The 13,258-nt window shown below is 36.4% G+C and overlaps 1 protein-coding gene across 1 annotated transcript in view; it reads right to left on the reverse strand.

Annotated features, from left to right (window-relative positions):
- Positions 1–2,756: 2,756 nt before the first annotated feature.
- Positions 2,757–13,258, reverse strand: part of LOC115429487 (chloride anion exchanger-like) — a 20,471-nt gene continuing 9,969 nt past the window's right edge. Inside the window, exons 9-21 of the mRNA XM_030148981.1 lie at positions 11,775–11,922; positions 11,571–11,684; positions 10,390–10,467; positions 10,210–10,305; positions 9,143–9,249; positions 8,537–8,606; positions 7,520–7,612; positions 7,301–7,396; positions 5,349–5,576; positions 5,215–5,269; positions 3,344–3,489; positions 3,208–3,267; positions 2,757–3,070 (exon numbers count right to left, since the gene is read on the reverse strand). Coding sequence (XP_030004841.1) covers positions 3,044–3,070; positions 3,208–3,267; positions 3,344–3,489; positions 5,215–5,269; positions 5,349–5,576; positions 7,301–7,396; positions 7,520–7,612; positions 8,537–8,606; positions 9,143–9,249; positions 10,210–10,305; positions 10,390–10,467; positions 11,571–11,684; positions 11,775–11,922 — 1,318 coding nt within the window. The 3' untranslated portion in view covers positions 2,757–3,043. The remainder of the gene's footprint in view (positions 3,071–3,207; positions 3,268–3,343; positions 3,490–5,214; positions 5,270–5,348; positions 5,577–7,300; positions 7,397–7,519; positions 7,613–8,536; positions 8,607–9,142; positions 9,250–10,209; positions 10,306–10,389; positions 10,468–11,570; positions 11,685–11,774; positions 11,923–13,258) is intronic.

Genomic DNA, 13,258 nt, shown 5'->3' on the forward strand with positions numbered 1-13,258 from the left:
TCCAATCCTTGGATTTATTTGGATTTTGATTTATCTGAGTGCACTAAGTAAAGTCAGTTATTTTTTATTTATTTATTTATTTATTTATTTATTTATTTATCTTTGCCTTGAAGTCATTCCCTCAGGTCTTTCTTCTTTTATAACCACATCCACTGCCTTCTCAGGTGTTTAAAATCTGGGGTCTGAACTGAAATGGTGGTGGTGTCCGGGCCAAATGCTCCTGAAGGTTGTGTCTTTAGGTTATGTGATCATTCATCTGTCTGCCTGCCTGTCTGTCAGCAGGACTGTGCAAAACCCACTCCACTAATGGTTGTGTCACTTGGTGACCATGTAGGACATTGGACAAGGATGAACCACTAAAATTTGAGCACATCCATAAAAATCTGTAGAGACTGATGCTGTTCACATTCTTTAATATTTTTAAAACAGCACCATTAACTAGTGGCACCAACTGATACAAAAGAGGAAATAACAGGATATAATGTATAGTTTGTGTGTGGTTTAATGACTGGACTATCTGGACTGGTCTTTTGGAGGTCTGTACTCTCTAGTTCCTGTGGCGTTCATTTCTTTTACTGTCAGTTATGGTTTACTGTTTTTCTCAGTCGCTTTGGTACATTTCTCAGATCAGAATTGAAATTCTCAAAACTACTTGTTCAATCTTCACATCATGGTGTCACTTGTGCACATCAAAAAAGCAGTTTCTCATTTCTTTGAACAAGTTGTAACCTAACCCTAACCCTAACCACAACCCTAACACCAACCCTTACCCTAACCCTAACACCAACCCTAACCCCAACCCTTACCCCAACCCTAACCCTAACCCAAGTTGCAACCTAACCCTAACCCCAACCCTAACCCTAACCCCAACCCTAACCCTAACCCTAACCCCAACCCTTACCCTTACCCTAACCCCAACCCTAACCCCAACCCCAACCCTAACCCTAACCCCAACCCTAACCCCAACCCTAACCCAAGTTGCAACCTAACCCTAACCCCAACCCTAACCCTAACCCCAACCCTTACCCTTACCCTAACCCCAACCCTAACCCTAACCCAAACCCCAACCCTAACCCCAACCCTAACCCCAACCCTAACCCTAACCCCAACCCTGTGCAGTGCTGGGTCAGTGTCGTCACTGCACCTCATCACCTGGGCAGACCATGAGCGTGCATACTGTGAGCACTCGGACTCCGCCGCTGTCCGCGGCCATTTGAGGTTTCATAGTCCATACATTTATCATCCTACATAATCCTAGATTGACTGACACTAAGTACATGTACGTGGAGTCTGTGGACGTGCCTGCAGAGTCCAGTACACCAGACTCCCGGACCTCATCTCCATCCTTCATTTCCCAGACTCTGACTGCTGCAGTTGGGTTTTTCTGTTTGTTCCCCTTGGTTGTTGTTTCTGTTAATAAATCCGTTTTTCCCTTCCACATGTGCATTTGAGTCCTATCCACACACATTCCTAGACAGGAGACAGTGGTCAGATACAGGAGGAGCAGCGCAAATGAAACGTCAGATTCAGAGATACCCATATCGGATGCGGGATGGTGGTAATGGATGACTGACAGGAGGCTCGGCCAATTATTTTATTCGGACCGAATAAAATGATTGGTCAAACTTTTATCAGAAATATATGAGAATTAAACATTTTTGAGTTTCCATACCTGGTGGATTTCTTTTACATGTTAGTTTGACACACGCTTATTAGGAGCATTTTAAGATGACAAGAGAAAAGTGTAGAAATGCCACATCATACAGTATGGTTTTAACATGTGAAACGACTGAAAACATATACAGTGTAAATGTTGGAAAATGAAAACATATGGGGCAGTCAGTTATCTGTCACAAAGTGATATCCCACTCACTTTCACTCACTTCTAGGTCACATAATGCATCAGCCCAGCGCTAAGGTTCAGTTTTTATTATGACGTTGTATGAACGAGAAGATTGTAAGAAGTTTATGGCCTAAGAGTCAGAAAACACTATATCTTTTACTTAAAACATTAACAATGCATGTCGGATATTTTGTTGACTTTAATCCAGTGTGTTTTTATGTGACTAATGATTATTCATATGAAGATTTCACTCTCGGTCATTTTGAGCCCCAAATGATTATTAGAATCATAGCTTTGTGTTGTTTCTAATGCACTGAAACACACAAAATATACAAAAATTCACCACCAAGACTTTATTACAGGATCTAGAGTTTTTTCTTTACTGTTACCCATTTAGAGCATTTAGGATAAACAGGACAAATAGGAATATCTTTGGTATTTTTGACCCCTTTTTGGTCTCCACGTATCCATCATAAATAAACACATGCTACCTCTGATTTTGTTGAAATCCATATTTTCAGCCATCTCTGTAATTCAGCCCTGGAGAAGTCTTTTTATAGTCACCAGTGTCCCAAATAATATAGTTTTTAGTTTTTTTAAGTTATTTTCCAGTGTATTCTCATTATCCTTTACCTTTTCATAATACTGTATATTTAATTTCTACCCCTGTTGTAATAATATTTTTACTATCCTGATGTTGCACTCTTCTTAAATACTCTTCAACTTAATTTTTTTTAATGAGTGCAAACCTATTATTTAGATTATTTTTTGACAGTAAAGACAACAGAAGACTTGACATATTGTTATAAAATATTTATTGTTATATTTCAGCTGTTGCACATTCATTCTTCCTCACATTGCTTTTATCCCAAACAGAACATGATGTTGCAAACAATGTGCCAAAAGGTTAATTTACTCTCATCGTCTTGAAAATATAAATATACATGTAAAATATTTTACACCTAATTTTTTCTACAAATTCACTATTTACAGTATAAAAAACAATAATAACATGAAATTACTTGTCTTTACATTACAGTATATAATGTATTGTAAACGTGTAAGATTGTCTCATTCATAATCATTTATAATGATAATAAAACAGTGTATTGTAAAAGAGATCTGCAAATGTCTTTTACAATAAAACAAGATCTGTTTGTTTTTCATGTTTTCTGACAGAAAAAGTCTTCTTTTCAGATGTCAGAACTTAGTTTCTCCGTCTGGTACCTGTGGGTAAAAAGAAGAGGTCCTGTTGTCTATATTTTGTGCATTTTGCAGACATTACACTCATAAAAACAAACCTAGGAAAAATATAGTCCTTAATGTTAAAGCATGTCAAATATTACAGCTGTTTTGTTACTCACATTTCTATCTCTGCTCCTCAAACTGCCTCCGGGATGGTGAACAGTTACGGTCGTTACAATCTGCCGAACAAGAGCAACAGGAGCTCAAGGTACGGGACTTACTTTAATTTGTAAGACTTCAAAGCTTAATCATTACCTTGTCAAAGTCGGATTTCTTCTCCGTTGCTTCTGGATGTTTCTCCAGGATATGCAGCATGGCATCGTGTAGCGTCAGGAAAAACATTGACGGCTGAACTTCATCATCAAAGAAGCAGCAGCTGTGCAGTTTCTCCAGGATGTACTCTGCAGCCGTGGAAAGAAGTCACAACAGTTACAGATATGTATTATTGACACTTGAAGACACTTTTTCTTGTGTCATATCATAAAAAAATTAAACATCTTTTGGCTATAGCAGACCGGGCTGGACATAAATTATCATACCATACTATTTATTTATTATTTATTTTTGTACTTTGACATTAGTTTGACATATCCAGACTCGTGTATCCAGTGGTATAGGTCTGGTATCATCCACTACTGCTCTGGAATAAGGGTACAAGCTACTTATATACTATAAGTAACTTTTAAATTGGTTGGTATTTTCATTTCTAATAGCAAGGTACCATCAATGATTGTTGATACACAGCTTTTACAAAATATAAACACATATGGCAAATATATTACACTATTATATATCTTTATAACAATAATTAATGCAGAGAATAGCTGTCATCTACACTTATTTTTCCATTACGCCACAATATATACAAACAATATTGCAACATTGATTACACTCATAAGCAAATGTTGTAGATAGATAGATAGATAGATAGATAGATAGATAGATAGATAGATAGATAGATAGATAGATAGATAGATAGATAGAATAAAACCAAATACAAAAAAATCTAATAAAATAGAAGAGTAAACACACTGCCTAATAAATTAGAAGTATAAAAAAGAACTGGTCAAAAATCTGAACAAACAGGATCAAACCGTATGGATGGAGCTGACTGCAGGATACTATGACACTGCATTTGTAAAACTGTGTTGTTCTGGGGAACATGCTCATGAGGGGCCACGTCATGCTATTAAAATTACTAAATTGCAGCAAAAGAAAAGAGCACATAAAAAGGTGTGCATCTTTGTGAAAACTCTGCATTTTCAGGGTGTAGTTGCAGGTCAGAGGTTGTTCTTTGTTCATGTGAAGAGGCAGGTGTCCAAAAGTGATGACACAAAGATAGAGGATGGGAGGAGAGTGACAACCCTGCATGATGGAAACATTCATCCTTATTCTAGCTTCGTACTTCCTGTGAATCACACCAATTTGACATTTTTCATTTTTCACCAGTTCTTGGGTCTGTGTTTTCTTTCATGAACCTTATTTTAGTAAAGCAAAATTTAAATAATGATGTCATGAAAAAAAAAAAAAAAAACATTGATTGGGCATCATTTATTGGATGATGATGAAATTTGGTCTTATTTACATATGACAGAAGAACGTGGTCGTCTTGTTCAGAAAATTTGTGCAACGACCCAGTTTTGTACCCAGCCTGAGTTTGTGCTTTTTATATTCATGGTTCTGTAAAGACTTGTTTCATCAGTGTAACAATAAGTGAATGTGCTGTTGACTTTTTGTTAATGGACATGGTCTAGTGAATTGGACAGCCTTCTTGGAGACAACAGATGGAGTAGATATTAAATTCAAGTTAAACATTTAATAAAGCGTATACTAAACTAATGCACACCTACATTAAGACGGGAAGAGCTTATATGCCCTTATTCATTTTCTATTCCTCAAGTACCAAATTATTTTCTTTCTTTTACTAATTTATTGCTTTTTTTGTTTATTTTCCGCCTGTTTTAGGTGGTGTTCTATGTTTTTATTTTATCATTATCTGCTGTTTGCTTTCACATTGTGGAAGATACAGAAGTTGCTGTTTTGTACAATTTTTGACAGTAATGATGTTGAATTGACTAGACTTATGACATCCTTTTAATAAAATGGTGCTGCAGGTTCGCACTTACGATCGCAAGACACAATGTAGACATCAACTTCAATCCGAATCAGCTCCTTCAGCGCCTGGAAAGTCACAGCTGATTAATACCAGTATCAGTGAATAAACTGTGCATGTGTTTCATAATGTGACTTCATTACTCACTGTTTTGAGTCCTTTCAGAGCAGAAATGTCCAAGAAGGAGACTGCTGCAAAGTCCAGGATCAGGCTGTGAGTTTCCACTCTGGGAACACAGATGTTGGCAGGAAGTTCAGCGCTCCAGTCAATCCGAATCGGAAGGTCCTTGAAGTCAGTCGGCAGATCCAACTCCTCCATGTCGCCTTCGTCCTCCGACTCCTTGATGGGTCCACTTGATGTGCTCATTAAGCCTTTCTGTAACAGAAAAACAATACTAACTCATTTTGTTATTGGTCTATTTTACTGAGATTTTACAGCAGGTACAGAATCAAAATAAACAAAATATTGTCTAATGTTTAAATTGATAAGGCTTGCAGACATACTGTGAACTAAACATAACAAACCCACATCGACTTTACATCACAGACCTGGGCGTATCATATCTAAACTAAAGATAAGTACAGTTGAACCTTGTACTGTCTGCTGAACAAAACCAATCACACTTTTAAGACCCTAAACATAACATTACTTCAAACAGTGATAGTGATTTGATCATATGGCCTGAATTTGCCTTTAGATAATCCTATACCGACTGATTGGCACCGCATAAATAACACTGAGGTGAAGTTATTAACCCATAAAGACCCAGTGCTACTTTTGTGTCAGTTCCCAAATGAATTTTTCCTCTAGATTTAACCTTTCTTCAGTGATTTATCTCCATTTATTATAATATTATCCTCTGTTTGTGTTTTTAGGTGAAAATCAGGTATTTTCCTGTATTTAATTCACTGATCACGTAGATCAGGGGTCGGCAACCCTGGTCCTACAGAGCCACTATCCTGCATGTTTTAGATGTATCCCTCTTCCAACACACCTGATTCAAACGATAAGCCTATCATCACGCTCTGCAGAAGCCCGGTAATGACCATCAGGTGTGTTGGAAGAAGGAAACATCTAAAACATGCAGGATAGTGGCTCTGTAGGACCAGGGTTGCCGACCCCTGACGTAGATGCTCATAAAAGATTAAAGTTGTGGGTTATTAAATCAGAAACAGAGAAAACTGACCAAAAAAGTGACTTTTTCAGCAAAAATATCAATAACTGAATATATAAACAAGTGTTTCCATCCACTGTCATTGATCCAACTCCATGGGTTTTACTGGTGAATCAATGTTGCAGAAGACAACGGTGTTTCCACATTCACTATGGAGCCTCTGAACGTCCAAATGAGTCATATCTGATGACCATGAAAAGATGACTAACTGCATTTTACACCAATTATTTACATGTATTGATAGGATTAGTGGATAAACAGGTATTAAACAGTTTAGCTCAGTAGATGGTTTTTGTCTCCATTGGCTGTTTGGTTCTTTGTGGGTTAAATTAGGCTACATTCAGACAGCAGGTCTTAATGCACAATTCAGATTTTTTTGGTGAAATCCAATTTTTTGTGTGCTTGTTAATTTTATACATTAAATGCGACTTCTATCAGTTTTGAGTATGAACTGAATGCGACCCTGAAGTGACCTGCATGCACAAAAGAGGTTCTGAAGTAATATGTGCTTACAGAGGTAAATATGTTTTTCACATCGTTCCTCCACCTGGGACGCAGAATTGTGACCTTTGTCACATTTCAATGATGTCAGATAAATGTGACCTGGCCGTTCAGACTGAAGTCACATTGCAAAATATCAGATACGTATCGGATTTAGGACTACATATGAAAGTGGCCTGGGTTGGATTTGAAAAAATCAGATTTGTGCTGTTCAAACTGTCTTTAACAGATTGGATACAAGTCACATATGGGCAAAAAAAATTGGATTTGGGCCACATTTGCCTGCAGTCTGAATGTAGCCTTAGTTAGTGAGTTATTAAACCAAAATGGTAATAAAGTTAAGGTAATAATAACCAAAACTGAGACTTTTGTGGCATTTTGAAGGCCAGCTCAAAGTGAAAGTATATGTCAAAACCGTACTCACAGATGTACACTGCAGGTCACCCTTCTTCAGAAGTTTGCGGATTGTCCTCAGGGCTTTATTCCTCTTCCTCAACACTCTTAGTGGGTTAAATCCAAGCTGAGAAGACATTAGTGTGAGAATGGGGTCAAAGATGAGTCAGTCTGTCTTTTATTACCTGATCTTTTAACATTAACTTGTCCATTTTTACAGCAACATTGGCTGTAAAGTGACTCTACTTACAGCTTCCACCAGCTTGTTCCTGAAGAACTCAATATTGGCGAAGAAGATGGGCGATGGTATCCTGAAGATCTTCACTCCCTCTGGCTCAAATATCTGGAGAAAGTCAATATTAGATTACTCCCAAACTGACACCAAATGATCATAATAAAGAAGACTATAAGTATGGGGTAATATTCACAAATCCAACCCACAACCATTATGCACACTTCAAAATAGCGCCCTACAGATAATAAACAATACAGGATATGTCGAACATACCAATAAACTATTCTTACTCTCGCATACACTCAAATTAAAGGATTTGGTGGAAATTAAAACAGCATAAATATTATATAAAGCTCAAAATAAATTATTTCCAAGTAACCAACAGAAACTAAATATGAAACATTTCACTAGAATGAATCTTAAAAAAATTGCATTTCATGTTTTGTGGAATGGATTGGATTTAAATATCAAACAGTGTAAAGACACCACAAAATTCAAAAATATGTATAAAAACCTTATTTTCCAGAGATATAGCAACAATGAACAAGTACAACAGTAATAATTACTGATGAGATGTAATAATTTGTTCTCTTTTTTTTTGTAGTTTAATGACTGACCTGTTCTTCTGGACTGTGTACATTAGCTGATTAGTCAAGTCATGTAAAACTGGGGTAGGACGACATAAGCTCAGCTTCTTCCTACTCCTAAATTATTGTTTAAGAGCCACAATGAAATTGTAATACATTTGTGTGACATTTGTTTTCTTTTTTGGTTGATTTATTTCCATATATTGGAGTGTCCTTTTAAATCTGGAATTTCTTTTTCCTACTTATGTTCAAAATAAAGTCTATCTATCAAACCGTTCTATTAAAATAACATGCAAACACAAACAGGGAAGAGGAGAAACTTGAACTTCTTGATTTCTGTCTGGGTGGGGTTTTTGTCCTCTGTCTTACAAATGTAAATTGTTTTTATTTTATTTTTCTGAAAGCTACAGGATAAAGTTAGACAAAACACATGCCACTGACTTACATTGATGTAGTCCTTCCTGTCTTTGTAAATGTCAGTGCCTTTGATATTTGCTAACACACTGCAGCGAGGGCTGAAAAACAATACACATGAAATTATTAACTTCATTAGTTTTTGGATGATTAAAAAAATTCTATTCTATGGCTGGTAAAAAGAAGGTTAAATGAAAACCATGTTAATCCACTCACAATAAGAGAAACAAACATTAGCGTGCTAGCATTTGCAAATTTCCACCACACAGAAAAGCAAAACTCAAGCTAGAATTTGATCACAATCTCATACATCAAATGATCATATTTTTTGACAATCACCATCATTACCGATATTTAATTTCGCAAAAAGCAGTAATGTAATAAACACTAACACAATAATACAGTAGGAGTTGAATTAAAGCCACAAATGATTAGAGTTTAGGTGCTAATTCTGACAATGCATGTATAACTATATGAAATATTTTCACAAGCAGCCTTACAGTTGTTTTGTTTTAGTCTTGAAAAATGCAAATTATGTAATAAATAAATGTTGAGGAAATACTTAAAACCTTTATCATCTTTTACTCTTTATAAGTATACATTCCAGTTCAGACTGAGATATTGACCAGATACTAACAACTGAGTTCTAATGACGACGCTGATCAGCTCCACACCGAGACCTGCAGCCAGACCCAGATCCAGACCCAGCAGGATGGCTGCCAAACAGGTACCGATCCAAACCACCTGAACACAGACGATGAAGGCAAAGACATTAAAAAAAAATAAAAAATTCTGCCAGATAGACCAGTGGAGAAAATGAAGTGAGAATGATGACAAATGTATTAAATGATCTACAACAAATGAAACAAGCATTTGTGGATCTGTGTGGAGCTGAAATGATGAAAAGAACTGCAAAATCTGTGTAAACTGTGTAAACTGGTCCTTATTTGCCAAAGAATCATCAACATTTAACCACCTGTGCAAAAATCATGAATATTTTTAGACACTGGTTTACATAGGAAATCTTTAAAAGCTTAAGTAAGAAATAGTGTATCTTAAATTAAATTTTATACAAACATAGACAGAAATACTGCAACACATCACACCTAAAGCTTGTAGGATGTTCCATTTGTATTTATTTGAAATATTATTGTGGGGAAAAAAAAAAAAGTTCATATCACTTGTCAGTAATGAACACCATAAATGTCAAAGCCGTATGTAGGTTTGACACCTGATCTTAATTCCTGATTGAGAATTGAAGAAACCAGACCATTACAGGAGGCTTTAAATGATTATTTATGGTCAGAACATGACAGACATTTAAGAAATTTGGAGGTAGCACATTTTAAAAACTATCATTGTTAAAAAGCATTTCTGAAGCATTCTGTAAGTGTAGACAACAACGGAAAATACAAACACAATAAAAACATGGACTGCAATGGTATTTATAGAAATATAAAATCAAATTATGTCATTTGTCTTTATCACTTTGTACCCCAGAAACTCATCTAAATTTAATATGACCTAATATATTTAGTTTACTTTAAGTGCTTTATTTGTATATTTCATCTAAATCCATTTGCAGATGAATAAATCATCATGAATCTTGTCTCTTGGAGGTTTTAGATCACATGAAACACCTTCTGAGACTATTTCCTCTCCTCATATTTCTGTTTTCTGCTTTGAGAGTGTGTGAGGACTTACACAGTCTGGTTTGTCCCTCCTCCACAGATATGGTATTTCTCTAAACTGCATCAGCATGCCTTTGAGGTTGACGATGACCACAGCACCAAGCACAGACTGTTGAAATGATGGGTCAAGGGTCAGTCCAGAAGGTGGTCAGAAATCAGGTCACAGCAGAATTTAAGGTCAGCTGACATTTACCTTTGGTAGCGGCTCCAGTAGGTAACCAAGAGCCAAGGTGACGATCATCACGATGATGGCCGACAGTAAACCTGCCACCTGACACACACAGAAGAGCCTTTTGGTTACAGACTATGAAGGTATATTAATATTTATGTGTCAAGATCAGATTTCAATACACTGATTATTTTATGTGTCATTATTTGTCTGAATTAAAAAGGCATTATGTAATGTCTGCCAGTAGGTGTCTCTCAATCAAAACCCCAACAAAATAAATAAAAGACTTGGTGAAGTCATGTGGGATCATGGGAGTTGTTATTTTCACCACCATTGCTGATTAAAATATGTGATGTGACATTCTGTATTAAAACTTTATTCACTTTATATGCTTAGTGATATATCCAATCCAACTTTAATTATAAAGCACTTTAAAACAACCACAGTGAACCAAAGTGCTGCACAGAATATTAAAAGCACAGTAAGTAAAATTAATCAAAGCATTAAGAAGAAATGAAATCAAATAAATAAAACAAGTTAAAATATAAAAACATAAGCAAGATTGTCAAAAAGCCAAAGAGAACAGGTGGGTTTTAAGAAGAGATTTAAAAACAGGCAACGAGGAGGCCTGTCTATACAGATATACAGAGGCTGGTCATTCCACAGTCTGGGACCAGCAACAGCAAAGGCCCGATGTCCTCGAAGTTTACGCTTTGTTCTCGGCACCACCAAGATACAATGATTTTAAACTGGATGAACAGGCAGCCAATGAAGCAACGCTAAAACTGGAGAAATGTGCTCATATTTACGAGCGCCAGTTAAAAGATGCGTAGATGTATGTTCAGGCTGTGCTATCTCATTATCTAATAAAATAGCCACAAGTAACGTTAAACTTTAACACTATTTAAGGGGAAATGATACCACTGGCAAATAAAATTACTGTATATTGAATAAAAAAAGAGTCATTTGACAGCTTAAACATTTTTGTAAATATTCAATATATTGTACATAAGCAAACAAGTAAACAAAATGTGCCTTCTAATTTCCAGATTTGTAATGTGGAAATTTACATGTTATATCACTACTCAATAATAGCTATAATATTGAAAACAACTCCTACATTTGGATCTATTGTCAATGATGTTAATGGTATTAAATGTAATGCTGACCCAGGATGAGCAGGTCAGGTATCATGTGTTGTTTACCTGTGTTTTGCCTCCTGTACTCTCCTGAACTGCGCTCCTGGATAAAGCTGTACTTGCTGCAAAAGACTTGAAAGAAGCTCCGAAGATGTTACTGACTCCAAAAGCTATCAGCTCCTAAAGATGCCGAGAAAATATGTCTCAGTGTCCAAGTCAAACACGTCCCGACTGATGCTATCACTGAGACCGTCAGTCACTGCTTCGTACCTGGTTTCCATCTATAGTGTAATCATGTTTTACAGAGTAGACTTTTGCCACAGAGAAAGCTACAGCAAAGCCTACGATGGCCATTGGAAACGCTTCCACCGCTGTCTCCTGGAAGATGCGCAAGTTCGGGGCCATAGGAGGCTCGTACCTGTAAAGAAAATACAAACAGAGGGGGTTAGTTCGTTCATATTTAACAGATGCAACAGGAGAAAAGTTGTCTTCGCCTCTATCTGTGTGCATGACCAAGTGAATATTACACTGTTAATGGCACATTTTTACAGATTTTATGTGTTTGTCAGCCATATCTTTATGGGTTACAGAGATATTGAGGGCACAGACCTGCAGATATGCTAAGATATACAGTATATATAGTGTAGGTTTTTTACACCTTTGTTATCACCTCAATGAGCCTGACAGGTGGGTTAATTACTCTGCTCAGCCAGATATTCAAGCGGAAGGCTTTTTTCAGGCAGGCTCTTAAGGTGAAACTGCTGAGAACGTACCAATAGTGATCTGTTTGACTGTTCTTTTGGCCTAACACGTCCAAAAAACACAATGCACTACTTGCACCTTTACTTTTAGCTTTGTTTTGGATCTGTTTTGGGTCATTACCGATTTCTTAGGATCTTCTTTGATTTGTTTTTTTTTTCTTTAACCCTTTCATTCATGAATTATGAGAACCTTAGTCAAGATTTTTTTTTTGTGGAGTGTTTTTATACCTCCTTAGGCATAAAAAAAAGCTGCGATCGAGTTTTTTTTTTTTTCATGGAGTTACAAAAATGTCCATGCATTTAATTTGTTAACTAAAGAAATATGTATTTAAAACTCAATATCAGAAAGTAAAATGAAAACAATGAAATAAAAACATTTTTAAGGCTGCTAATTTGATGTTTTCTCACATTTTAACATACTCTAATGCTAGTTATTACCTCATATAATATGCAAAAAACCACTTTTTTTGTCCAACAAATAACTGATTTACACTTAAACATGTTACTGCAGATCAGGTTTATCAAGAACAGCAAAGTTATAGTAATGGTATGAATTGCAGTGTATTATGGGATGCTGCATAAGTGTCCACTGTGTTGGCTCATATGGAACTAAAACAACAAAACCTATGAATATACAAGAGAACAGCTGGAGAATAACTGTCCACTGTAGTGACCACTATGCATGAAAGGGTTAATTCCTGATCTGGCTCTTTCACTCCTAAATGCTCCACAGTGTGATTTTTTTTTTCCCCCTCCTGTGCTCGCACCCCAACCGGGAGAGCACCCCCACCCTCCCCCAGTTGAGAACCACTGTTGTACAGGGTGGGGAAGCAAAATTTACAATATTTTGAGGCAGGGATTGAAAGACAGTGTATGACCAATTAGTTTATTGAAAGTCATGAGAATTTAAATCTTCAAATCATATTTTACTCCATTTCTAACGGTCTTGTTGTCTACCTCAAGTTCAATTGCCATTTTTCTCATGGATTTGGT

Source organism: Sphaeramia orbicularis, chromosome 12 (genome assembly GCF_902148855.1).
Source record: "Sphaeramia orbicularis chromosome 12, fSphaOr1.1, whole genome shotgun sequence".
Lineage (NCBI taxonomy): Eukaryota > Metazoa > Chordata > Actinopteri > Kurtiformes > Apogonidae > Sphaeramia > Sphaeramia orbicularis.